At 53.3% G+C, this 27,852-nt stretch overlaps 1 protein-coding gene across 1 annotated transcript; it reads right to left on the bottom strand.

The window, feature by feature from the left end:
- Positions 1 to 5,604: 5,604 nt before the first annotated feature.
- On the bottom strand, positions 5,605 to 27,106 carry LOC133346092 (ubiquitin carboxyl-terminal hydrolase 36-like). Its single transcript, XM_061557471.1, is given in 21 exon segments — positions 5,605 to 8,511; positions 9,580 to 9,695; positions 10,109 to 10,246; positions 10,675 to 10,807; positions 10,809 to 10,995; positions 11,352 to 11,516; positions 12,230 to 12,955; positions 13,231 to 13,373; positions 13,862 to 14,599; positions 16,758 to 16,926; positions 17,426 to 17,526; positions 17,994 to 18,134; positions 19,263 to 19,374; positions 19,925 to 20,007; positions 20,396 to 20,466; positions 21,092 to 21,159; positions 22,211 to 22,313; positions 22,766 to 22,876; positions 23,190 to 23,420; positions 23,806 to 24,165; positions 24,831 to 27,106. Coding segments are annotated over 21 exon segments (4,029 nt in total). The 5' UTR covers positions 24,856 to 27,106; the 3' UTR covers positions 5,605 to 8,403.
- Positions 27,107 to 27,852: the final 746 nt, after the last annotated feature.

The raw sequence follows: 27,852 nt of genomic DNA on the forward strand, positions 1-27,852 counted from the left end.
GGGCGGGGGGAGGGTGACTGTTGGCGGTTCCGGATGCAAAGTTGTGCAAAAAATGTTAAGGCTCGCGTCAGAAATCTGTGCGTGGGTGGGAGGGAAGAGCGACACGCGGGTGAGAGGAGCAGCGTCGGGCGGACGCGGGAGTCGGCTGGTGTTCCCACGAGAGACAGCCGCGTCAAACCAGTGCCAATTGCGATGCGCCTGCACGAGCGGGCGGGCGAATGCCAGGGGCGGGGTAGGGGCACCGCTGGACGTGCCGTGCGGTCCGTGCCCCGCACGTCGTCGTTGTTGTTTTCTCTTAAAGAGAGGAGAGGAGAGCGACCCCTCATGGGGACTTGCCGAGGCCTGCCCCTGCCGGGCCTCGGGTGGATGCCCAGCGAGGCTTCCGTGTAGCATGACGAGTGTTAACGATTCACCTTGGCCACGGTGATGGGGGAGTTATAAGGGGGCGGGGGGGGGAGGTGCACATGTGAATTCACATGGAGTATGTCAATTCCCAGGATGTTTGACAGACTGACCGTGTAAGCGGTTTTTATTTTGCGGTTGCGCTGCGGCGGCTCTTCGCGGCGTCCGTCGTTTCGGTCACCCACGCCAGTCAGGGTCGCCGCGCCGTCCTGGTTCTCTCAGTCTTCTCCGGAGCACTTGATAAAAAAAGTGTCATTGTGTGTGTGTCGGCTGGAAGACAATATGCACACCTCCAAATGAATGTCGCCGCAGACGACCGCCGGCACGATCGGGAGTGATCCGCACACGTTTAGCAACTGTGCGGATTACTCTTCAACATACGGCCGTGCTACGTACGTGTGTGTATGTTGAACTTCTTTCGCACCGTACGTGGCCAACAGTGCTAATCGGAGGTGCTGACAACTTTGTGTGAGGTGGGGGTGGGGTTTCCGGCCGCGTCGGGTGGAGGAGTGAGCACGACACACACAGCGGCGATTGTGTTCCTGCGACCTGACCCGCAAAGTAAATTACGAGCGGGACGTCGTGCGCGACGTTGGCGACGAGAGCGCGACGTTGGCGCCCGACGGCGCCGTCGCGATGCGAGGTCACGAGTGGTGGGAAGCGTGAATGGCGATCCTCATTTTCTATTTGTACGTAGTAGTAATATTATTATTATATAGAACTCTAATCGGTTATTATAACGTTTTTTTATTATATTATTACTTTCGTCTGGATAGAACCGAGTTACACACACACACACATATATATCGATGTCCGCGCGGAGGGAAATGTTTTGCGCGCCCGTGCAGACGCGGGGGACGCGCTGCAGTTTACTTCGAAGAGCGTTCCATACGTGGAAAGCTTCTGGCTAAGGGTCGGCTCCTTTACGGTTACGTTTACCCGCAGGGCTTTGGACTTTGGCCTTCTCCGCGCGAGGGTTCATACCGAGGCCCCCCCCCCTTCTGCGCGACGCTACAAAGTTGGACAACCAAAACTGGTGCCGGCCTCGCCGCGACTGCTCGCTCGCGCCACCGCTGGCGGAAGGGCCGACCAGCTGAGCGCGATCGCGGGAAATTCTGGAGAGTTTTCTTTTGCCCCGCTCTTCCACGCCGGCCACGCGTTTGTGTCGATCGGGGCGCAAAAAACGTGCGGGAGAGACCCTAAAAAACAACCTCCACCGCCCCCACCGCACACGCGGCCCGCTTGCCGCTTGCCAATCGGCCGCGGCCGCCGTGGACGACCCATTTATGTCGGTGGGTGCGGACGGAGGCGGAGGGGGGTGGGGGGGGGGTGGATTTTGAGAAAAACCTCGACCGCCCGTGCCCGGAGACCGAATGGAGCCGGCCGACAGTCGGCGTCGCGTTAGCCCGTCATGTCGCGCGGCGGCATCCCTCGCGTTCCCAAGTGACGTTGACGTTCCAAAGTTCAGTGAGCGGAACCTGCACAAACTTTGTGGGTACAATGGTTATTGCTCTAAACCGAGCCTGTAAAATGCTTTCAAAGCAAGTTTTTTTTTATCCACTTGCCATACCCCCACCAATGATTTGCCATTTTCAAATCGACAATACGCTATTAATTTATAATATAAAAAAGTATTCCTTCGTAGAAGCTGGATATATATCAATATTGCAATCTACATCTTATATATCTCTTTTTCCGCCGCACAACCGAGCCGAGCCGGAGCCAAGCCTGGCACGGAGCCAAGCCTGGCACGGAGCCAGCCTGGCACGGCTCTGGAGGCTCCGGGTTGCTTTTCCACTGCAGAGGCAGAGCAGTGCCACAAGCCAGATTCAGACATCCTCCAAGTCTTGTGCCGTGATGGCCCGGCGCTGGCCTGGCTCGGGTGTGCCAGTGGAGAAGGAGTAATTGTAGATCGGGCGCATTTGTAAAATTATTTTTGTCACTCCGTGTGTGTGTGTGTGTGGAATGGCACCGAATAAAAATAACGGAGCCCCCGATTTTTTTTTTTTTGCTGCGAGCCGATATGAAGTTGAAAATTGCGAAGCTGTTGTGTGTCCCAGATTCCAGGTGCTCGACCTTCTGGACCACGTGTCCGGTTTTGTCAGCGAACGAACTCTTTTTGCACAGCTAACAGAGATGCATTCCTTATCTTTTGAAGGTCGAGACGGGCGAGCGTTCGTCGTTAGACCGAGATTTTTTTGTCGTCGTCGCCGTTTAAATACGAACTTTTTTTTTCGGTGGCGAGAGTAGCGCGTCCCATCAACGTCAGAGCTCGTGGCTGCTGCACCACCCCAGCATTACCGCACAGACCCACCACACGCGCCACGCCACTTGCGCGGAGCTCACCCCTGCACTGTTCTACACAATTGTACACAAATACAGCGAGTCCTCAAAATAACGGCGAAGGAAAAAGCAGGCTCTCCTCTTCTTGGTTCTTTCGGTAAAGGCACGTAGAAGGGAAGTAATAAAATAATAAAACTAATAAAATAATATTTCAATATTTTATTGTTTTATTTTTATTATTTTATTACTTCCCTTCTAAAGTCACGTAGAAGGGAAGTAATAAAATAATAAAAATAAAACATAATAAAATAATATTTTAATAATTTATTATGCTTTTTTATTATTTTATTACTTCCCTTCTACGTGACTTTACCGAAAGAACCAAGAAGATTAATCCCTGCAGTCACGAAAGCTTTAATCGAAAAAAGCAGGCTTTTATATTTTTTTGGTGGAACCTTAAAAAATGATCTAAAGGCCCTCTATGTAATTTGGTCAGGCTTTCGGGCAGCTCTGGGCTTGTGTCCACACTGTCATTATTATTGATAACTTTTCTACATTTCTATCGCGCTCAGGTGAGCTCAGACAATTTGCGCCGTGCAAAACGACCGCTGCCTTGATGAAGTTGTTCTCGTTAGCCCCGGTCTTCACGCCGCGCGAAAACGTGATGCGACCCGTACAGGTCCCTGCCGAATCCCGCACGGCACAGCAGCCGCTACTACTACCGCAGCAAAATTGGATTGTGCGATCTAGAATTTGCTCGTGTGATTTTTCAATAATGATTATACATGAAACATGTGTTTCTACTTGTACGTATGCAATAAAAGCAATATCAATAATGTAAACGGGGCAAAAAAAGTTGGCCTTCACGGTAATGATGTGGTTTTGGGAAGGGGAAATTGGTATAGTGGAGGCCAAACCAACCCTGAATTAGCCCGATATTGCGAGGACAGTGCAAACACACCCCCCCACACAAGCAACACGACACTGCACACGCATGGATAGGTCTGCAGGTCATAAGAGCTGGGAGTTGAGAAGCTCTGTTTTGAGTATTCTCGAGCAAATGTGCAATGTTTTATTTTATTGTTGGTGAACTTTAACCCCTGATCAGTGTTACGTGAATTAGTATAACCTCTAGGAATTAGCGTGTGCCCGTCGTCGGCAGAATCCAGACTCCGAGCGCCGTGGAAGGTTCAATGAATCCATCCCGGGCTTTCGCCAACACCACCACAACTAAAATCACCTACCGAATCTTCTATCGGATTGACTCTGGAGATCCACAGAAACGCCAGAGATCTCCTGCTCAAGTGAGCATTGAAGCGGTGCTCGTCTTGTGTTTACAGCCCTGAGCCAGTGGTGAGGACATTCCACATTCCTATTGTGGGAGTTGAATCCATAGGTCGTTCACTGTTGATCTCTCCCACCAAGTGGCACTCATTTTACCGAGCGCAGAAGGATAGATGGGCTGAGTCAAGTCTCTGAACCACGATTTGAACTCGCAACGTTTCCGATTGCCGAGCCACCATGGCCAAGACGGAGGTCCTCTGGCTGTCAGAAAACAAGATAAAGGTAATAAAGTTTAAACGCGAATTGTGTTTGTTAATCGATAAATCAAACGATTCTTACATCTTTACTGCCGCGTGTAAATGTGTCCTTGTTCCTGTACGCCTTTGACTACGGGAATAAAACAAAGGCATAATGTAGTAAAACTCCTGCTATCCGTAACCCTTTTATCCACCACTCCGTGTGGTCCGCGAAAAAAGTCCACGGCCACATTCTTCCTGTTAACCGCAATCATCTGCGGTTTCCCATCCTGCGTTGCGGAACGGGCTTCCTATTATCCGCCAAGGTCTTTGCAAATTCGCGCGATTTTATTAGTGAACAAAATGCATCACTACGGACAAGCGGAGCGAGTTTGCAAGATAACGTTGCGGGTAATAGGATCCTCGTGGTGTTTTGTCGCCCACATCCCAAATAAGAGGAGTTGCAGTTGTTGGTGCTGTTAAAGAGAACCCGACATGGACATTGGCGAGTCCTTTCCCAGCCCGGAGGCTGCGATGCTGTAGGACTGCCCACCGTGTGACGTGTCAATGTACATAATCGTGCCGTGTTAAGTATGTTGCTATTAAGATAATAACGTTCTGTTTATACTGCTTGTGTGTCAATGCTTTTGTTTGCCAATTATTGTTTATAACAATAAATTCTTACCGTGAACACGTAAGCCTTGTGAGCGACTGATTATATTATAGATTTTAAACCTAATTATTGGGATGGGAACAAGGTGCAGAGCTTGTGGCTTCAGAGTGCTGCCCCCAGGACCCAATGAGGGCTTGAAGTAGCTGGCAAGAGCCAATGTTTCAAGTTGATTGTGCAAGCAGGTGAGAGAACTCATGGGACCAGGGAAATGGAGTTTCATTTGCAAGAGTGACCGGGCATATTATACAGGGCGTTTCAAAAAGATGGACCCTATTTGAAATCGCTACATCTCTGCAACCACTAACCGCCCATGAATGAAACTCTTACCACTTGAAAGGGCGGGGCATAGAGTTTCAAATGATTATCGTGAGATGCCTCTCCCAGCGCACAAACAACCCCGAGCCTCAGTCATTCGCAAGATGGTGACCCCGCAACACAAGGAGTTTTGCGTTCTGCAGTTCAGCAAAACTGAATCCGTAACTGCGGTGCAGCGTGTTTCAACGGCGTTTTGGCATTGATCCACCAATGTCAAAGAGCATGGTGGCACAAAAGACCGTGTTTAGCGACCAATCTGGATGACCTAAAAACAGAATCACGGCAGCGGTGACTTCAGTGGAAGAAGACACTTTGAGAGGCGTTAGGGACGAATTCAACCATCGTCTCGATGTCCGTACAGCAGGTGGAGGGCAAACGGCTACCCGTACCCTACTGGTACGGGTAGCCGGGTATCGGGTAGGGTACGGGTATCGGGTACTCGATTGCGACCTCTGCCGCGAGCCTTCCTCTTGCTCGATTCTGGGAACACCCAACGGTGGGGGCGCCATCTGCAAGGTTTATTTCATGAACACAAAAAAGGTTTAACCGCAAGCACAACCCAAACACCTGCATTGAAATGTGAACACGGCTTCACGTGCACTTGGTACAGAAAATCGTATTAACTATGGCACGTGTATATATATATATTTTGCATAGTTAACAGCTGCTTAAGACAACCATATTGCATATAAAAATGTTTTACAGACCAGCAATCAACACGGTCCCAATGCTCGAGTCCTTCAATAGCGATGGACGGTACACCGTAAGGCTTTGATAGTAATAGAGGTGCCAACCGGGCACGCTGTGCGACACAGGACGTTGGCGAGCAGATGGATCCATCTCCTACGGCCGGCCTCCCCGCGCGAGACACCGAGGAGGCACGGCACAGACCGCCGCCGCCGCTGCGGATCTCAAGTGGGGAAACCAGACGCTTGCAGAGGAATCGGCCAAACAGGACCAGGGCAACCAGCCGCACACCTCGACTCGGAATAACCACCGAGACGTCGCGCCTGTAAAGAATATAAATGATAAGCGGACAATGGCTCCTCTTTGCTCATCCGTCGGCATGTAACAAAAATAAAAAAACTTTTTTACGACGCCCGTCGGCCTTTCGGGAAGGCTGTGGGGGGCAAGATGGGTTTGCGCAAAAGAATGCTTGCACTGTTTTTACGTGGAGAGCACGAGATATGTGGAGGGCATTGTCTGAACCTATTTTGTGAACGCCCGGATGAATAAAGCAAAAGATAACGAGGGCTCGTATTTAATAGACACACGGTGTTGGAAACATTTTCCTCCAGCATATCCGATTAGTGCGGCCCAAGACGTGAGGGAGTCACGGGCCGTGTGAAGTCAGGTTACGGACTGTTGAAGTGAAGATGTGGGCCCATATCTGGACCATGGGGTGTATAGGTTCCCCATCCCAAGCGTAACACAAAACTTGTCAACATGCTGCCAAGTATGGCAATGATTATTCCATCACATTGTGCAATGGATACGTATCGAACATCCATCGCATTGTGCAAGCAAGAATCTAATATTTCAGAAATTCATGCGCCGAATTATTGTATGGAAATGTGACACTCGTGTGAACGGAACTAATGAGGCAGATCTGGACAGAACACACGAGACGGACAATACAAATGAGACCGTATAAACGAGATAAAAATAACTGATAAGAATAAAAATAACCGACTTACCGGATTGAACTGGAACCCCATATCGTTAAAATTAATATTAACGTAGGGGTGAAGAATCACTACATGCCTACGATTAGGCCGAAAGATGCGCACGACTGGGTCCGTGTAAATGCCCCCCAACATTTCAAAGGGTCTCATGACATCACATTTCATTTAAATAATTCCAATGCTCAGCTGTCATTCCTGTTAAGCCTAGGGGAGGGGGGGACATACCCCCTTATTACAGCTGTCCCAATAAAGCACCGAGTGGTAATACCACGAGTTTTCAGATTTAAAACCACCAAACCTGCTGCCGTGTCTCTCCGCACCCTCGAAGTAAAACAGTCAGTGTGAAAATGCACAACATTTAAATTTTCAAATCGACGGTTAATTTCCCTCCGCAATTCTCCGCAACGCGTCTTATATTAATACACGAGCTTATATTTTTCAAGTATAGAGGATTTCACAGGCATCCTGCTACGTGTTTTTTTTCTTTCTTTGTTCTTATAGACTAAATAATACCTAAAATAAATTGTATGAAAATAAAAAAATGCGGAAAGCGCACTTATTAATAAAGAAAATATCGGCCGAGTTTCCCCGCACCGCCCCCCTCCCTCATCAGCCTCCACAGATTTGCCACTTAACGGCTGCCACGGATGAAAGCAATCGTCGTGCAGTGGTGGGAGAGGTGGGGGGGATGGTGGGCACTCAAACCGCGTCGCGAGGCCCCCACCACGAAGCCCCCATCACGAAGCCCCCACCACGAAGCCCCCACCACAAAGCCCCATCGCGATGAACCTTGTGCGAGCGAACGCGTCAATCCGCACGTTCTCAAAACGCCGCCCCCCTCCCGCCCCTTTTTTTCGGTGCGTCGCATTTTTGGCAGAAACCGTGCCGACGATGCCTCTCCCTTCCTTCCTTCCTCCACCAACAACGGGCAGCACAACTCGGCAAAGGTGACGCCGATTCGGCCGCCCGGTTGAGGACGTCACGACGCGGCCATCGACGGCTCAGATGGGCGAAGGTTTCCCTTCCGGCCCCCCGCAACGCGGCTTTGTCCAGACTCGCAGCGGTGGCGCCGACGACGCGTGTCCGCGTTGACGACGATGCGAGGCAGCGTCATAGAGCAGAGCTGGCGAAGGTGGCGCGCTGGGTGGCCTGGGAGGACACCCACTTGCTTGTCTCTCCGCCCGCTCAATGCGCGCGCGTGCATGTGCCGCCGCCTATGGAGGAGCGGCGCCGCTGCAGCGACAGCCCAAGTTTGATTCCCGGCCACGGATAACATCCGAACTGGTCCTGGGCCTCCGCTAGGTTGAGCACTGGGCAGACAAAGGCGGGCGGGTGCGGTTGCAGCAACACCACCCCCTTCTCACGCGCCGTGCCGTCCTTAATAGGTACTCGCCAACAGCACTTGACCCCGACAGCCCGTGTGGGGGCTCTCCGGGATATGTTTATGTCTCTGTCCGTGTTGTCTCGGAGAGAAGGAGAGAGAGAGACGCTTTTCTGTGCCGCGAGGTCTCCGTCCGTGCCAGCCTCAAAACCTCTCGGCGTGGCCTCCTCGGCCCCTGGAGTCGAGCGTCTGCTGGAAGAGGTTGCCCTGCGACTGCCTCCACTGCTGCGACTTCTTCCTCACCTTTTTCGTCTGCAACGTGAACAGCAGCGGCAGCAGCAGCACGGGATTCGTTAACGCCTCCACACACATTCACACAGCAACAGAGGACGAGCCGGCGAGCCCAACCACCGCACCGCGCATCCGGCCACGCACAGAGAGGCTGCTGGGGAGAGTGCCGTCCTTGAGCTAACATTTTTTTATTTGATCTGCTACACGGATGATGCTGGTCCCGTTAAGCCGGTTGCCCAGATGTATTTTACACGGGATATCCGTGGTGCTGTGCAAGCACAGCAACAAACCAAACAGGTAGACATCGACATCGCAGAGAAATAAGTAGAGGGTCCCTTTTTGGCACCAGGGACTGGTTTCGTGGAAGACAATTTTTTCACGGACCGGGGTGGGGGGGGGGGTTGATCATTGGGCCTTTCCCCTTTTTCAAAGAAGCTCTCCAGCGACATTAGTTTTTTTACTAATTTTGGCTACTAGGGTTAGCAGCTTGTGGGCTTAGCAAAACCTTGACTGAGACGAGCGCGCAGTGCGGGAAAGAGGCGCGGACGGAAGTGGTCAATAATAAAACAATGGGGGCGGGTTCCACGCGCGGACTCACTACTCTCACCTCCTGCTGCTGTGCGGCCCGGTTCCTAACAGGCCACGGACCGGTACCGGTCCGCAGGCCCGGGGGTTGGGGACCCCTGCCTTAAGGGATATTGCACAACCAACGAGGTATTTAATGGTCCTAAACGGAACACACGGCCCACAAGTGGTTGCTGCAGCTGCCACCACGCCCGATCACCTTTGTCTCCCCAGCGGCGATGTTTACACGCCACACCAGGTACTCATTTAAGAGCCGAGTCGACCAAGCGGAAACTTAGGACCGGCTGGGAATTGAACTCGGGCTGCTGAGCTTGCAGCACAGCGTGCTAACCACTTCACGACCACTGGCCCCTAACCACTGCACCAGCGTGAACTACCGCACCCCACACACACACACAGACGACGCAACAACGACAGTGGGAATCGAACTCGTGTCGCCGGGTTTGTCGCGCGAGACGGCACAGGCTGCAGGGGGCGAGGGGTTGCGAGCGGAGCGCTCCTCACCTTGCCCAGGTCAAAGTCCTCGTCCCACTCGTCCGTGACGCGGTCGTGTCTGCACATCGCGACGTCGCGCTGCGCATCGCGACTCACCAGGGACGGCTGCCCGTCCCACGAGAGCACTGCACCGCCAGCAGCACAGCCAACACCACAATTATACCACAGCAGCATGACCACAACAAAACGACCGCGATTAAAACCATCAGCACCACCACGAAATGACTGTCATTCAATACCATCGCAAGCACTGCCACAACCGCGATTAATACCATCACCACCACCACCACAATCAACACCACCACCATCAATAGCACCACCACCAAAAGCACTACCACTAGCACCGCCACACCATCATGGCCACCACCACCAAATTCCGTAACAACGAAACTCTTGGACAAAGCCTCGATCCCTAAATCCACAGGTTGCACTGGCGACGAAACTCCCAAGACTATGAAATAAAATAATACAATCCCGACTACCACAACAACCACGATGAAATACCACGTGCGGTTATTAGGTGGCGAGCGCCGATTACCTGGGGTGCCGTACGCGCGGTCCGACGATCGGCGGAGGAGCTCCCCGAGCACGTCCGACCTCCGCGGGGCGATCGCCCTCTCGGGTTCCGCCAGGCCGCGGCGATCACGAGCGTGTCTGTCCCACCGCACCGGCGCCACTGCGCACGCGGCGTGGGGGCACAGGGGCACACGGGGCGACACGGGCATGAGCGTTGGCGGTGAAACGCCGGTGCCACTTTTTGCAAGCGGACCGCACCCTTTTTAAATTGGCGGTGAGCGTTACAGTGGCACTCTGCGGTGAAATTCAGCATCACGCCACATCCGCACTTCGAGTTCGCCGTTTGACCTCTGCGACAACTGGCGATGAAGTCAAACGTGGCTCCGATGAGCACGGTCGGCGACGTACTGGCGCAAAAGAAGTTCAACATGCATACACGCAAACGTCCTGCCACACCCCCGAATAAAGTTTAACATTTAAGTAATAGATGCGTAAAGCCTAAAATCTAAGTTACACGCAACCGTTACGCAACCGGGAGAAACCAGAAGGACAGGGCCAATGCGAATGGAAACGCGCGTGGACAATCACCGTGTGCTCGCTCTGCCGCGCTGGCCTGCCCGTTCATCAGTGCCGGCAGCTGCTCCTCCTGGCCTGCATCGGCCTCCTCTTCCACCACCTCCTCCACCTTGCCGGCCCCACGCTCACGGCCGCCCGCTTCTTCCGGAGTGCCGCCGTTTCTTCTTTTTGATTTTAGGGGGCCCGGCGTCCGCCTCCGGGAAGTCGGCCTTCGTCCGCTCGGTGGTGTCAGGCCCGAGGAGCTCCTCCTGGTGGCGCTTTCTCTTGCGCCTCTTCGTCTTGTCACGCGGTGCGGTGCCGGTGGCAGAACGCTCCTCCAGGTTATGGAACTCGCTGTGGGTGGAGGAGACACGGGTAAAGGTGCAGCCCCTGCAACTGCTCCGGTCCCGCCACGGCCAGCAGAAGGGCCTCCCGCACCGGAGGAGGGGGCAACGCTCGAGAGCTCCTCGAGTGGACGGAGACTCTAGAGCCCCTCTACTCAAGAGGGCATGTGTTTGGCCTACTCTTCCATGCTGGTCAAGACGGGCGAGAACACGGCTGTTGGTTTCTATTCGCGTTGGAGCTCGGGCAGTAAGAGGGAGGGGGGGGTTGGGTCTAGGCCAGGGGCTAGGGTTTTTGTTGGCGAGTTTGAGATTAAACTAAAATCAGTAATCGTTAAGTCTCCCTGGCCGCAGCGTCGGTTTACTCACGTCGCCGAGTCGTTGTTGTTGGAGGTTGTCACGACTTCCTCGGCCAGCGCGGATCCTTCCGGAGTCTCGGCTTCCCGCTTCGACTTCCTCTGCCTCTTCTTTTTGTGTCGTCTCTTCCCCTCCCCACCGCTCTTCGGCTCCGAGTCCTCATCAGCAGCAACGGAGCTGAAAAAGACACCCGGGAGCCGCATCGTATACAAACTAATTTTTATTTCACCAGGAAAGGGGCCCACTGAGCTATATGGCTATTTTTGAGAAGTGACCTGGCCACAAATGATACCTCAACGAAGTGGCTTATCGCGCGTAAATCTATAGCAGCCAAATTCTCCACACGCTCGTTGATTCTAAATGTGGAGTGAAAAATCGGAGGACCCGGAGGAAAATCCACGCAACCACGGGGAAAGATGCAAAACTCCAAATAGACTGTACAGGCGTCACGGTGGGGATGGAACCCACGACCTCCTGCATACCAGGAGAGGTAGTTAACATCTCGCCACTGTGGTGGGCACCCCCTCTGATTTCACCAACCAGAACTAACCAAATCATGAAGCATGGTCAAACAACCCCGAGTAAGAAAATGGATCAACTAAGGGCTGTGTGCTACAGTATTTTTTTGAATTATTACTTGGAATGTGCAATAGTAACCATTATTACACGGTGGTTATTTTCACTATGCTATGAACCTGGAAACTTGAGTTTCAATGTCAAGTGATGCCTCCCCCCTTACCCTTCCATCAACTTGCAGTGACCAGCATGGTGTTCAACAACAACCACCCAGGCCTTCATCCAACAGTGGACTGACAAGGTGGCTGTGGAATATTCATATTTTAAACACTCGTCACGACGGTAAAACGTCGACGTTTAGAAATTGAACTTACGCGTCTTGGCGGGACTCGACAGGCGCGCGTTTCCTCTTCTTCCCTCTCGCTCTGTCGGCCGTGTCGTCTCCCGTCTCCCCGGTCTCCGTGCGCGGCGCACCGCTTCTCTCTCCTCCGTCTCCACCTTCTTCACCGCGGTGGTGCTGGAGGTCGTCGTCGCGCTCCTTGTCGCGGTTTCGCTTCCGTTTCTTTCGTTTCCTGCGTTTGCCCGAGGCGGGCTTGGGAGTGGATTCGGTCGTGACCTCCTCCTCCTCCTCCACCACCACCTCGGCCGCCACCGCCTTCTCAACTTGCCCGATGCCCTCCAACCTCCCGCCTGCGCCCCAAGGCTTCTCCCTCGGTGCCGTGGTACTGCTGCGATCGTTGTCACCACCGCCAGTGCTGACGTCTGTCGCCACGGCCAATGTCGCCGAAGTCTCCGCCGGGGTGACATTCCTCTTGGTTAAACTGTCGCCTTGCTTGTGCTGCTGCTGCTGTTGCTGGTTGTGTTTAATTTTGCCGTTCGCTTTCCCGAGCGCCGCAGCCTCGTGGCTTCCATTCGCCACGAGAGGCGACAGCAGCGGCGGCGGTAACGACGATGACTTGGGAGTTGCCACCCCTCCTCCTCCGCTGTGCGCGGTTCCGTTGGGTTTGGACAGAGCATCCGATTTGATTTTCCCGGGCGGGGAACGGCACAAGGATGGGAACGCGGGGGTGATGTTCCAGCCAGGGCTGAGAGGCGACGGCCTGGTGCAAAGGGGGAGGGAGGCAAGATGGAGTGAGTCTCAAATAGCTGCACAACTTCATACGGACGTTCAGTTGTATGTATGAATGAATGAATGCTCAACTTCTTTCGCACCGTACGTAGCCAACGGTGCTAATCGGATCATCTTCACAAGTGTTATCATGCCCCCCAGCACCCCCCTCCCCCTTGGTTATGGGAAGACGGACAGAGCCAATGTGGTAATGTGGTTGAGTAGCGTTAGGAAGGCAGTGGAGCGCCGGTGAATGCGGGGAACCACCTGGAGGGGGAGCGCACGGGGCTGCTTGAGACCGACCACTTTCCGACCGGCAACGACGACGGCGTCGCCACCACGAGGGGCGGGGATAGCGGCACGGAGGCCCCGTTCACGCGCCAGGCCGGGCGGCCCACCTGCAGAGTGGCCTGGAGGGGGGGGGGGACGGGCAGTGCACAGGCAAGGGCATAAACACACGCGCACGTACACACACACAAGACAAGGGATACACCGTGCGGCCTTTAACAGGCTGTCAGGCCAAGGGCCGTGAGCGAGCAGCACCTATGAAGGCCGGCATGGCACACGAGGGCGTGGGTGGCCAACACCACGCCCGGCCGCCTTTGTCTCCCTCGTGGCGATGTTTACACACCGCACAAGGTTCTCAATTGAAGCCGAGTCGACCTAGGGGAGGCCCAGAACCGGTTCAGATAATTGTCACCGGTGTTGGCCGTGAGCAGGAAATCGAAGTCGGGTCGCCAGGTTCGTAGTGGAGCGTGCTAACCACTGCGCCACCGCTCCCCACATATACACACGTACTGTACACAAACATCACAACGCTTACACAAAGCCCGAGACACACACGAACAAAACAGACACCGACCCACTCCAAGCCTCGACGCAGAAACACCGCAGTCACCTTCGGCGACACGAGGAAGAGCTTTCCGAGCAGAGGCCTGGGCTTGTGCGCAATCTTCATCGGACTGGGCGACAATTGCATGGCGGTCGTCTTTTCACCGCCCGCGCTCGCCGCCTCTGAGTGGGCCCTTTGTCGGGCACTGCAGCCAGCTTGTTCCTCGGACGCCCCGACCGGGTCCTCGCTCTGCGCGCTCGCGAGGGCCCCGCCAACGCCGCCGTCGCCGTCGCCTTGTCGCTCGGTGGCACCGACGATCGTCTTGTCCGCGCCGTTCCCGCTCGGCTCCGGAGACTTTTTATCGGCGGAGCCGTGGGTCTTCAGCTTTTGCTTGTCGGCCACCAGCGCCTCTTTGGGTAGCGGCTCCCGCGACGCTTTCCCCGCGCTCCCTCCGCCCTCCGCGGCCCCGTCGAGGCCTGGTGGCGTGGGGCGTGGCGACACCGCCACCGCGATCCTCTCTCTGGGCGGCACGTCGGCGGCGGTGGCGTTGGCCGTGGCAGGCGGAGCTGGGGGTTTTGCCGGAGGAGGCGCGGAAACGGAGAGCCGCGGAGTATCGGCTGCGTCCGGCGGCGCTTTGGGCTTCTTCGCGAAAATGTCGATAAACGCCGGAGCATTCGTCACTCTCGGCTGGCAGCGGGGCGGGCCGAACGGCGCGGTGGACGGGGTGGACGCCCCGGTGTTTGGGCCGCGTTGCACGGAAACTCCAAGCTGGTCCGGTCTTGCCACGATAACAGAGTCGAAATTCTGAAGCGGAAGGCGGGGCGAGTTAACGGACGGAACAGTGGTAAACCCTCACGACCTCGTTAACAATTAGCCGACCGATGACAACTCGTTGGCCGGTTACCGCTGAAGACGACTATTATCCCCTTGGCACTGGCTTCGGCCGTACAAGCAAAGAGGGGACTCGGTGGCACGAGTGCTTAAAACGTAAAAACGTAGGTCTACAGGAAGCGATCACCAACACCAGAGAAGTGCAATCGCGGAAACACGTTTGTCCAACCTCATCCATCGGACCGGTTTAAAAGGGTGGCACTGGAGTGCTGTACAAAAGAACCTCGTGGAACATTAAAACATAGAACTCATCCACATCTCTCTGTCAAACAGTGCTGGGTGAAGGCCTCCCGGCGCTGTGCCAATCATGGGATCGTCCGACCAAGGACCAGTTCAGACCGACGTCGGTCGTAGCTGGGAATCGACCTTGGGTCGCCAGATTCGAGACGCAGCGCGACAACCCTGGCAGCGCCACCGCCCCCCACCCCCCGCCGCCACTACCCCCATGCCAAACACGCCGCTCGTCCGTACACGTCAAAAATTTGCAACTCCTTCGACGGTGGCACGCTACCGATTGGTGGCCTCGCCGTGCTGAGCCAAGCTGCAGCCCTGACGGGCTCCCGGCGACAAGCGCAGCGGAAGACGACAGAGGCACAGGAGCGACGTGCAGACAATAGCAACAGTTCGTGTGCAAGCACGTATCGTGAACTGTACGTGTGCATCGTATATCGTACGAGTCGTCAATTGTACGTGCGCATCGTGTGCCGTACATGTGTATCATGTGTATTGTTTCCATCGCGTATCGTGTGTATCATGTGTGCTTCATGTATCATACGTGTTAATCGAGTCTATTATGTGTGAATCGTACACGTGTATCGTGTATTGTGTGCATCGCGTATCTGTGTGTTTATCATGTGTGCTTCGTGTATCATACGTGTTTATCGAGCCTATTACGTGTGAATTGCACATGTGTATCGTGTGTATCGTATGTGTTTATCATGTTTGCTTCGTGCATCATACGTGTTTATCGAGTGTATGACACGCGTATCGTGTATCCTAAGTGTGCACTGTGTGTAGTATGTGCGTATCGTGTGTGTATGTACGTATATATAATAGGGTTGTGAAAATATTTTTTTCCTCTTAACTACGTGGAAAAGGATGTTAAAACGGGAAACCAGTTTGCCACACGTTCAGAATTGTCCGGCAATAAACACAACACAGTTACATTTGGATAAAGGAGAAAAGAAAGGGGGAGCTGCCACAGTGGTGGTGTTGCGGGGTCAGCGCACTGGACTTGCCATCCGTCTCCTGGCGCGACAGTTTAAACATTGGGGGCGAGATTCTTAGAACCCCCACCGCCCCTGTCCACACAGCAGTGCGAATGATGATCTCATCGGGACCCTTTTGCCAGTACCAATATGATAACAGAAATATAAGAGGCTGTCCCCTTTCTCGCAATAAAACAAACGTGTGAAGATGTTCAAACACCCAATAGACGCCTATTGCAAGGCATCAAAGTCTACGAACGGCTTCAAGCAGGCTGCGTGCGGTGGGGTACGGTGTGGGTACGCGCACATCTTCAGAGCCGTCTGGTGAGCCTAGAGCCCTAGACCAAATACCCCCCCACTGTAGAATTCGCTGCGGTGGAATCCCTTTTTGCCAGCAGTGGCACGAGCGAGCGATTGCAGGGCGGCGCCTTTTTAAACTTGTAACCGAGAAGCGTCGGCAAACGAGTGCACGCGGTGACTCGGGCCGCCGTGCGGTTCGTAGGCTCGCTCGCGCGGCCACTCGGCACATTGGTACCGGTTTTTCCAGACGCCGTTTGGGAAAAAAAGAACGGTAAACCCATTTAGGAACCGGTTCGTATGCAAGTACGTATGCATGTTGAACTTCTTTCGCACCGTACGTAGCCAACCGGTGAACAACCCTAGTATATATGTGCATGAAAGCGTTGTTCTGGAGGCACTGGGCAAAGACGACGGGGACTCACGTGGACGCAATGCCAACGGCTCGTCTACGATAGAAAGGCGAAGGAGGACTACTGCTTGTGGTCCATGGACCCAGCATTGGATTTCATGAAGGCTGGAATGGAGGAGGAGAAGAAGGAGCAGCAGCAGAAGTGTGGCGCCACCTTGTGGAGCAGCGGTGGTCGCTGCGACGAGCCCGGTGGGGGGGCGCCGCCCGATCGTGCGTCCTTGCCGCCGGCCCCATCGTGCTGCCCGGCCGCCAGGGCACGCGCGGGGGTCTCGTTCCCCTGGGGGGCAAGCCCTCCATCCCCAGGCTTCTTGGCATCCTGGACCCTGCGTCCGTGTGCGTGCGTGATTGTGCGTGTGCGCGTCCGTGGGGCAGAGGGGGTGGGGCAGACCATTTAATCCAGCAATTTCCATTTGGCCCTGTGGGGTGATGGACATGTGGGACTGGCGGTATGGGGCAGCAACGAGAGGGGAAGGCACAGGATGGAAGCAGCAGTTGAAGGGGCAGCAGTTGAAGGGGCAGCACTTTAAGGGAATGGCTCTGGAATTTTGGGGATAACACCAAGAGTTGAAATTACTGAGGGCTCTGGCAGCACTAGGGAGGTAATGGCACTTCAAGGGAGCAGCACTGGGTAGCGGGAGAGGGGGGGCACTGGGAGGTGGTGGCAGTGAGAGGGGGCTACAAAGAGGACAACGTTGCTCCGACAAGTGGCACTGGAAGAGGGCGGCACTTGAACAAAATGGCAGTGGAGTTCATGGGGTCAGCACTGGGGTTTAGGGGGCGGCACTGAGAGGGGGCGGCATGCGGGGGAGGGGAGTAGCGTACCTGATGTAGAAGAGCACATAGGCCTGCTGGTTGAGCACCACCTTGATGTTGCTCAGGCTCACGTGGGAGTCGTTCATTTGGTACCACTGCCCGTTGCTCGCCTGCTCGGGAGGGGATGGTGTTGAACGGTGGGAGAACAACGCGGACGGATTATAGCCGGCCTCTTAATAAACAAAGCGCACGTCAATCACAATCCTGAACACCGACGATGCGTTACGCACAGCGTGCAAGTGTATGCGTGCGTGTCGTGCGTGTGCAACCGCAAGTGGGGAGCGGTCGTGTAGTGCTCATCGCACTGCACTTTAAACCCAGCAGCCCGAGTTGGATTCCCACTCATGGGCCTGGGCCTCTCCTAGGTCAACTCGGCCTTAAACGAGTACCTGGTGCAGTATGCATGCATCAGCATCGGAGACAAAAACAGCCAGGGGAGTGACATTGCCCGCAAACCTGCCACTCGTGTGCAGTGCAGACCTTAATAATAGGCGCTCGCTAACAGCACACTTGGCCCACCAGTCTACACGGCTATCGGCTTGTGACCACTCAGGGGCAGCGACCGGTCGCCTCCCACCTTGACGTAGCAGTAGTAGTGCCCGGCGTAGCAGCTGTAGCCGGAGTGCACGAGCACGGCGTAGAGGCTGTAGTGGAGGGAAGCGCCGTTTGGCACCGACATGAACGGCCGGAGGTTGAGCCGCTCGGGGTAGCCCACGTCCTGCGGGGCGACGGATGCGCAGGGTGATGTTGGGGGGGGGGGGGGGGTGTGTGGGTGGGCGATGTTAGCGTCACCTGTTCCACTCGTGAACGTTTCGTTTACATGTTACAATAATAATGCAGAGTTTGTGACGCGCAGGTTTTGCTCAACCCCCCCTTTGCGTGAGAGACAGAGAAGTGAGATTCAAAGACGCGCGGGAAGCCACAGGCAAAGCAGAAAGGAGCAGCCAGGACTGGTGCCAACACTTCCCCAAGCTCTGTGGTCCTACGTTGATGTTTGTTCAGCTCGGAAAATAATCTACTGCCTAATCGGGCAGCAGTAAAAATCATGCGCGAGGATTACGCAAACACTTTCCGTCGCGTTTGTCCTCGGAATGATCTCATCGGCGATCAAATGTTTAGCGATGAAGTTCTTCCATCAGGTAAATATTTAAATATTTATTTATAGCCTGGCTTGCGTTTTGCATGATTGGCGGCTTTGTTTTTACGCCGGGCATTGCTCCCCACTCATTTGGCTGTAGGCGATTGACAGCTGACGGCACTCATGTACAACGTTAAACATCATGGGACCTCCTTTGCCAGTACCAAAATATGTTGAGATGTTAAAACACCAAACAGAAACCTTTTACAAGGAATCATGTCTGCATTAACCACAATGCTTGTGGTCAGAATGCAAATAAAAAACACACTCTTATAATATATGTATTGTCCTTGAAACACACCAGAGACAGCTTTCTTTTGAGCCTCGTCTCAAACGGTGTTAGACCAGAGGACGCCAAAAGGCGTACACAGCCCCAAGACAATGCACTGTCAGAGTAATGAGAGCTCGGGGTGAGCATCTACATCATGGGACCTCCTTTGCCAGTCCCAAAATATAATACACTAAACGCCTCTCCGATCGCTCTTCCCTTATAACCTCCAGTGGCCCCTTTCCCCATCAACCAGTTTGGCACAGGCGCTGAGGCTCGCCCCTCCGTGTGGTTTCCGCTTCACCTGGGCCGCCCCCTTCCCACGCCATCACCCCCGGGGGATAACCACCAAGGCGACTCCACCGATAACGGAATTAAACAAGACCCAGGCGCCCGCACAGCCCGCGGAGTGGCTCCGGGGGAGTTGCCCGCCTACGCACCTTGCTGATTTTCCCGCCGGTGAAGTTGGCGAAGCGTTTCATGGAGATGGTGAGGACCCTGGAAGCGCGGTGAATGGAAAACCTCTTGGAGGCCGGAACTTTCTTGTGGCAGCTGAGTTGAGACAGGAGGAGGGGGGGCAGTGGAGACAAAGGTAATTTTGGTCATCATCATCGTCGTCGTCACTGCGATCAAAATTATCACCATTATCATTGTGATAATCGTCAATAAAATCAACCATCATCGTCGTGACTATAGTTGATCACAAAAATTGTCGGTGATCATCATTGTCATCAAAATCATTATCGCCAATGTTATCGACAAGATAATAAATGCGACCAGGCAGATCATCAAAATCATCACCAATTAAGATCGTTGTCATTATCGTGGTCATCATAACTGCGCACCAGTAGCGGCCGATATTTGTGGGCCACTTAGGAAAAACAGAAAGTGTACAAAAATTAACAATTATCAAAGCTGCATACCGTGTTTTTTTATATTGTGTACAAAATTGTCTATCGCTTCCCTCGCTAAAGTTGCCGTTCCACCAGAGCATCTGGCGAACAACGTGTGCGTGCGTGCGAGACCACGCAAGTTCGCTACTCTGGGGCCAACCCCAGCTGACGGGGCCGCTCCCTGTCCTGGCGCGTGGACTCTCGCTCACCGGTGGCACATGTACGCGTTGTCTCCGGACAGCAAGTCGGGCCGGACAAAATGCTCGAGGGCTCGGACCACGTCACTCGAATGCTAGGGGAGGAGGGCAGGTTGGTGGGGGGGGAGCAGAGACACATGGAGCAAAGGAAGCGATAATTATTCCGGAAGGTAGCTCAGGTCAGGGATCAATCAGACAGCTAATAAGTCATCGATTCATCAAATACCAATGTGAGTGTCTATGACCAAGTTGCCTGGAATGTGCCCGATCCCACCAGAACTTGCAAGACAAGCAGTGCTGAAGGAACAGGAGCGGACCAGACCGCTTCAAATATTCGCCACCGTTATCGGTCGTGAGCGGAAAAGTGGTTAGCGGAGTGCGTTAACTACTGCACTACCGCTCCCCATGCCCGAGGAAGACACACACACACACTCGCGCACATGAATGGTTCACCCTTAATGTGACCGAGGTCATTGAACGCACCTTAATGTCCAGGGCGATATCCAGGTACGGGTCGTAAGTGTCCGAGACACCTTTGCAGACTGAACACTTCACTGCAGCGCAGGACAAGAGACAGGAAACGGTGTCAGCAAACGCAAGAAGGCCGCATGTCCACAGTGCTGACCAGGGCCGGATTTCGGCCCAAATTCTAAGATCGGGTACCTGTGCCAGACTTCTGACCCAAAAGCGCTGACCTCTGGAGGGGCAGAGGTGGCAAGGTTTTTTAATCATTCCGCTAGTTTACTCAGGAATGCCTCATTGAATCACATGATTCTTTTTCAGGAGGGTCCTTCCAAGTTTCCACAGTAGGAAGGCAACGATCGATGTAGGGATTCCAATTAAATAACTCGCGGCAAATTTTTCAACTTTAGACCGTGACTTCGGCACACGATGGTCGACTCTTGCGAATGACGTGAATTAATCTATAACGTCCACTGTGAAGCAGATGGCGAGTAGTAATATTATTACGGTCAATTTACACCGCAGAATTAACTAGGGCGGCCGCTGGATTCAAACCGTGGACCTCTGCAGCTACCGCTGGGCCACATTACCTGCCAAACGGTGCAAAACAGGCCCCTTGCATTTCAGGACAGACGCAGAGACGGCGCAGAGAAACAAGCGATGTTAAATGCGTGCGTGTGTGCGTGATCAACGCAGGTAAATGTCTTGACTTCTGACCTCTTGACCTTAAGTAACCGCCGAAGATTTGATGGACCAGTGTGGTGGCCTGGCTCTGCCTGTCCAGCCTATAAAAATATCACACAAAATAAAAAACACATCAACACAGCAGCAACTGCAAGATGCAAGTTACAAAAAAAACATTGGGAGGAAGCTAACGATAATTTTAAATTGAAATTCAGTCGGCAGAAACTGGTGAATGAGTGTGACTATATTTGGTTTCATAACGAATGTCAACTGCAACCCTACGTCAATACACTGTTGGATGAAGGCCTCCGCCATGTGTGTGCCGGAAAAGAGAATCACTCTTACAGCATTGCTGTGTGCCATCACAACCATGACAATTGTGATTATATTATGGCACGCACGACAATACACCAGTTTCGATCTTCCACGGAAACAACGGTCAGCCAGATCTGCACAATCCACGGATGATGTTGATACCTGGTGCACACGTGGAGAATCAAAGACTCTCTCCTCTTGCTGTGTGCGACTTCCGCTACGAACTCCAAATCGTGGACCATGTGACCTCGCGCTGCCCCAAATGTGCCCGTGAAAGTCATGGGTGAGTGAGTAGGTGATCAGTGGGTGAGTGGTGAGTGATTATATCTACAATTCACCAATTCTCAGAGAAGGCAATAGAATGGCTGAATCCACCACAAGTGAACCTCTAACAGGTGCTCTCTATAGGCCATACAAAGAAGAAGTTGGCCTTTTTGCAGTGCTGGTAAAGGGCATCATTATTGTTTTGCGGTGTGCGCAACTAGAGGGCATCATCGTACTATGAGAAAAAAAGAGTTTTGCTGGCTGTTGAGCGGTCGCGCAAGTGCGCCAGGGTGGTGAAGTCAAAAGGCAAATCCGTGTGGTGACGTCACCCACATCCCACAGCGTTCAGAATCCTAATCTTCATTGATACTGGAGGAATCCTATGAGCTACAAATCTTTTTTTACAGATATCCAGTAAGCGGTAAGCCGGATTCTTGCATCATGCCGACGTCATTAAGTCTCCCCCTACCCCACCCTCCACCCCTCGGCCATGCATTGTGTAGCGCTGCGTGGTATAGCAGAGGGCATTAGAGCACACGCTCCAGTATTGCTGCGCGAGGCGAGGGCTCTCACTTGGTGTGCCCGCTCAGGCAGGCTTTCTGCATGGCGTCCACGGTGTAGCGCAGGAACTCGTGAGCGTCCTCCTGGCTGCCGAAGCGGAAGTGTCGCGCGATTCCTTCGGCGGAGAGGGAGGGGGGGAAAATAAAGAAATGAACGCGCAAGACACCGCGGCGGGCGTCAACAAAACCACGATGCGCGACCCTGCCCGCCCAACCGCGCTGTCGAGACGAGTCGTGAAAAGCCCCTTGCATGGAGACACGAGCGTAGTGGGGGGGGGTGGGGTGTGCTGCCACGCTGGGATTGTAGTGCAGAGGTCGCCGGTTCGATTTCACATCGCGGCGCCGGCAGTTAAATGAGAGCGTTTTTTTAAGTTTATTAAATCCCACCCCCCCTACCTCCCCCCCCCACCACCTGTCTATCCAGCAGTATACGTGGGTGCACACCACATCGAGGAGTCGATCGGCAGGTCGCGTGTGCTGGGGTAAAATGTGGGTAGTCCACCTATTCCAAGGTAGAGTGGAGGTAAAGCGGGGCGTGAGATGTGGGGGTAGGGGGTTGCACACTCACTCTTGAGGTCATTGATCACAGAGAGGGGCTTGATGGCACTGCCGGGGTTGGAGAAAGTCTTGACCAGGTGATTCTGCATGATGCACAGCATGCAGAACCCGCTCTGCGTGCCTGTAGGCGCAAGTACGCACACACACACACAGATAAAGATCACCCCTATAGCCTCAATAGACTGTTGGGGCAAGTGTTGCTAACAAGCACAAAACAAATATCACCCCTATAACCTTAAAATAGAGTTGGGGCAAGTGCTGTTAAACAATATCGAAAGACAGGACGGCACACGAGGAGGTGGGTGGCTAGCACCCCTTTGTGTGCCATGCTGGCCTTCATCGGTGCTCAGTAGCAGCGCTTTCCCAACAATCTCTTAAGGCTAAAGCGGGGGATCTTTGTCTTTGTGTTTCCCGGGTGCGCGCGGCTCACTCACAGGCGCGCGTGTGCTCGCGCGACATCAGGTAGTTGGCAAGCGGGGGCGTATAGGCGAGGCACTGGAGCGTGGAGTTCAGGAAGCACGTGTTGCCCAGGTTGTGCAGGCCCGCGCCCACCCGTTGCACCCGCTCCCAGGTCAGCACCAGCCTCTCCGCCGCAAACAGCACCTTCTGGGGGGCTGGGATCCCATCTTGGGGAGGGCCCGGACCAGTGCTTCTGCCACTGCCGCCTGCCGGGATGGGACACCATGCCGAACAACACGCGGCACGACCCGAACACACGTTAGAGAGCTGCACTATACAACAACAAAAACCTACAGAGTTGCAATGAACATATCCCCGAGATCGGGAGCTCTCTAGTCTAATTTGCACCGACAGGCAGTGGCTCAGGGTGGGGGGTGATGCTAAGGCATTAGCTGATGAGTGACTGGTGACAGAATGATATTAACCATGGTCACTATGTCCATAGCACAGTGTGGTAACCACTGTACCACCACTCACCGCCCCTTCAATAAAAATTATAATTTTAAGTTCTGCGATCCGCAGTGCAAATCGACCCTCGTCGTCCCACACTGCCACTAGGCCACTGCCTGCGCCAGGGAGAGTTGCCCCTACCTGACGGTGGGATGCTTGTGCTGCTGACGCCCGGCCAGGAAGCAGACGGCGCGATGGCGGCATCCCCTCGGCGTCCGAGCGGTTTGTACTTGAGTCTAAGCGCCGCCAGACGGGAGCTCGCGTCGCCGCTCGAAGCTGCCGGAACGAACTCCAACCGCGAGCGGAGAACCTGGGAGGCCGAGGCGGCCAGCAGCCGGTCCAGGTCCGGTTCGGCGCTTTCATTGGCACTGCCACTGTCCGTGCCAGTGCTCGCACGTCGACCCTTGTTAGACCAGAGGTCGCCGCCGCCACCGCTGCCGCCACCCGGCCTCAGGGTCGCGTTGAGACGCTCCACGATGGCCATTGTCACGAAGCTTGGACCTGAGAAGAGCAGTCGGGTTCATTTCAGCCGGGTCTGTCTGGGTCGGGGGTCGGCGAACTGCAGCTCCGGAGCCGCGTGCGGCTCTTTACGGACTGCTTCGTGGCTCCCGTCACTATAATTGGAATGTAAAAAAACATCCTAATTATTTTAGATAAACGGTGAACGTCTCAAAGCCCAACAACAATTTGTAATGCGATATTACAAATCATTGTGTATGTGCTCTTATTAAAATAGTGATTACAAAAAATATGCTTTGACGTTATTCAGTACCGTCCTGTATTCACATCCTACTACAGTCTTACCAGCGGCCTGGGAGAAATTCAGTGAGGAAAATAAGCCTTGGCGTGGACCTCAAAATCGTGAAACGTCGTCTCAAGAAAAAATGCAAACCTGTCCACGCCTGATCAGTAACTACTTTATTACAGACCAATTCAGACCTTATTGATCACCCCGTGGCCTTATAAATCTCAACGTTCATCCTACAAAGTCCCATCACAAGGGAGAGACACACAAGTAGAACAATTTGCGTATTTATTTTTGCCCGTATCGAAATGGCTGTACGCCGTATAGACCTAAGAATACAGGTAAAGCCGTATGGGTTGACAGGTATTAAATGTCACGAGACTATTTCGAGCATCACATGCACAGAATCTTCAACACACACCTGCAAACTGCTCCTCGATCTGCATGTCCTGTTTTGCCAGATGCGTTGCTCGTCGCTTTTGCAAAGTATTGCTAGGGAAATGCAAAACGTTGCTAGAGGAGACTATGAACTAAAAACTATTTTTATTTTACCATGGCCCACTGAGCTATATACAGTATAGCTCTATTTTCCTTAAGCAACCTGGCCACACATGATAGCCAAATTATGTGGCTTATCATGTAGAAATGTATAGCAGCCGAATAGTCTAAATGCACGTTTCTCAATGCGGAGGGAAAAACCTGAGAAATCCACATGACAACGGGTAGATACACGCAAACTCCAAATATATAGCAGGCATCGTCAGGGTCGGGATCGAACCCACGACCTCCTGTATACCAGGCAAGGTAGTTAACATCTCCTAGCCACCGTGATGATTTGTTACACCACAAACACCAAATATACAGCAGGCATCGTCAGGGTCGAGATCGAACCCACGACCCCCTGTATACCAGGCGAGGTAGTTAACATCTCCTAGCCACCGTGATGATGATGAGACACCACAAACTCCAAATATACAGCAGGCATCGTCAGGGTCGGGATCGAACCCACGACCTCCTGTGTACCAGGCGAGGTAGTCAACATCTCCTAGCCACCGTGATGATGAGACACCACAAACTCAAAATATACAGCAGCAGGCATCGTCAGGGTCGGGATCGAACTCACGACCTCTTGTATACCAGGCGAGGTAGTTAACATCTCCTAGCCACCGTGATGATGATGATGATGAGACATCATAAACTCCAAATATACAGCAGTCATCGTCAGGGTCGGGATCGAACCCACGACCTCCTGTATACCAGGCAAGGTAGTCAATATCTCCAGACAGATGTGTCACCATGGCAGCATGGCCCAGTCGAGCAAATCACTGAGTTCAAATTCCGTTTTACTTTCCCTTCCATGCTGGAACCTTAAAGGAGGCGAGCCAAACCCGGAAGCAGTTGGTGATAGTCACGGCTTAATTAAGTATATTATATAAACACTGCCTTAATATTCAATACATTAACGCGTTTATTATTAAAATTCGTATTATGCGTTGTACACGTTTTAATGTAGCTTTCCGCATTGTGTTTTTACACATTGTGTTTTCTACATAGTGCGGAATGTGTTCTCAGTTTTCGTGTAGGTCTTAAAATAAGAGACTCTTTGTACTAAGGGGTGCTCGCCATAATAATAATCATCATCATCATCCATCATCGATCCACTGCTGGATGAAGGTCTCACCTAAGGCGTTTCCCACCTCGCGATCCTGTGATGTAAAAAAAAATCCATCTATAACCGGCACACGAATATGCCGTGATAATACAGCATTGCTATAGTCTCTCGTGTTTAATTGTTGTTCGACAACATCTTTCACGAACCCACTGTACCTATTATCCACGATTATCAGCAACGTATTTAACGTGGGCGGTTCATTCGGGTATACAACGCACGAGTGCTGTAAATGTATTGCCGAAAAAAATCATTATTTGTTGTTGACAACAAAACAACAAACAAACAACAACAATTTCGATTTAAAGCTTTCGTGACTGCAGGGATTCATCTTCTTGGTTCTTTCGGTAAAGTCACGTAGAAGGGAAGTAATAAAATAATAAAACATAAAATAATTCTCACGACGTTTCGGCCACAACGGACGGCTGCTTGCGTTGTGGCCGAAACGTCGTGAGAATGATTTTATAATGTTTTATTTTTATTATTTTATTACTTCCCTTCTACGTGACTTTACCGAAATAACCAAGAAGACGAAACAACAACAAATCAACAAACAACGAGTGCGACGTTGCCCTTCATTCGGAACTCCTTAACGTTCAAAGCTAAAGTAACGGCAAGTGCCACCGATAGCACCACCACCACCATCATCACACCCGTCCATCATCTCTCTCTCATCTCTTTTCTTCTCTCTCTGGAGAAACGGCGATCTCCACAAGAATCACTCCGGCCACCGAATGTGCAGCGAGACCGATTCTTCTGATGCAATCTGATCACGATAAACCCATCTGGACTCAAGCAGCCTACCCACCCCCCATCTCTACTCAAGGCAGGCCACACACAAACCACATGCAGACTCATACGGAGCTAGCTGGCTATGCAGACCCGAACATATAGACCTCGAGACAACATTCACGAGCAACTTGAACTCGAGCAAGCTCCACCTCGTGCCGAATCAGAAGCCCGTTTAGAAACGAAGCAGACACATCCTGACACCAAGCAGACATCATCCATCATTATCATCAACCCACTGATGAAGGCATCTCTCCCCCAAACAGTCGTCATCCCCTCGTGGTCCCGCGTGGCAGGAGGACACCGGGGGCAGCTGTACACGTGGTCATTTCATCGCTCCATCTCCGCGGGACACGTGCCCTCCTCGTTGACACCCGACCGACTCACCATCGATCCAGACCCTGTTAATACCGCGACTGAACCCATCCACAAGCCAACCACAGCACCCAACAGACTAATAACGTTCCAGGCTCCAATCCGTACCCAACTAATTCACATCCAGACTCGAACCAGATCCATCTCGACCCCCCCGCCGCCCTCACCCTAGCAGCCCGCAATCGAAAACGTGGACCGCAACACCCCTCCACAGGCGCCTCTCACCGTAGCCAACGCTGGCCCAAGGCCTTGACTTGAAGACCTAAACCAGCCCGACGAGGTGGTTGCCGAGAAGAGGTGACGAAGAGGAGTTGCGGTGGGGACGAGTTGGTGGTGGTGGTGGTGGAAGCCGAGACGAGGGAATGCTTCCCACGCGCGCCTCCCGCCCACGAGGTCTCGTCAGAGGAATCGGTGGAGCACGCGGGCGGCCATCTTACCTGAGGGTGGTGAAGCCGCCCAAGCACTCGCCCACCCCTCCCCCCACCACTCCAACGTTGATTCGCCCTCGTGGCCGTGACGTCATCCGGGTGATGGGGAGGGGCCACGCAAACTCAGCGGCGTTGTCCACACACGCCTACCTCACGTAAGATGGCCGCCCTCGGAGACGGGG

This window comes from Lethenteron reissneri, chromosome 3, assembly GCF_015708825.2.
Source record: "Lethenteron reissneri isolate LAM-NWPU_2019-01 chromosome 3, ASM1570882v1, whole genome shotgun sequence".
Classification (NCBI taxonomy): Eukaryota; Metazoa; Chordata; class Hyperoartia; order Petromyzontiformes; family Petromyzontidae; genus Lethenteron; species Lethenteron reissneri.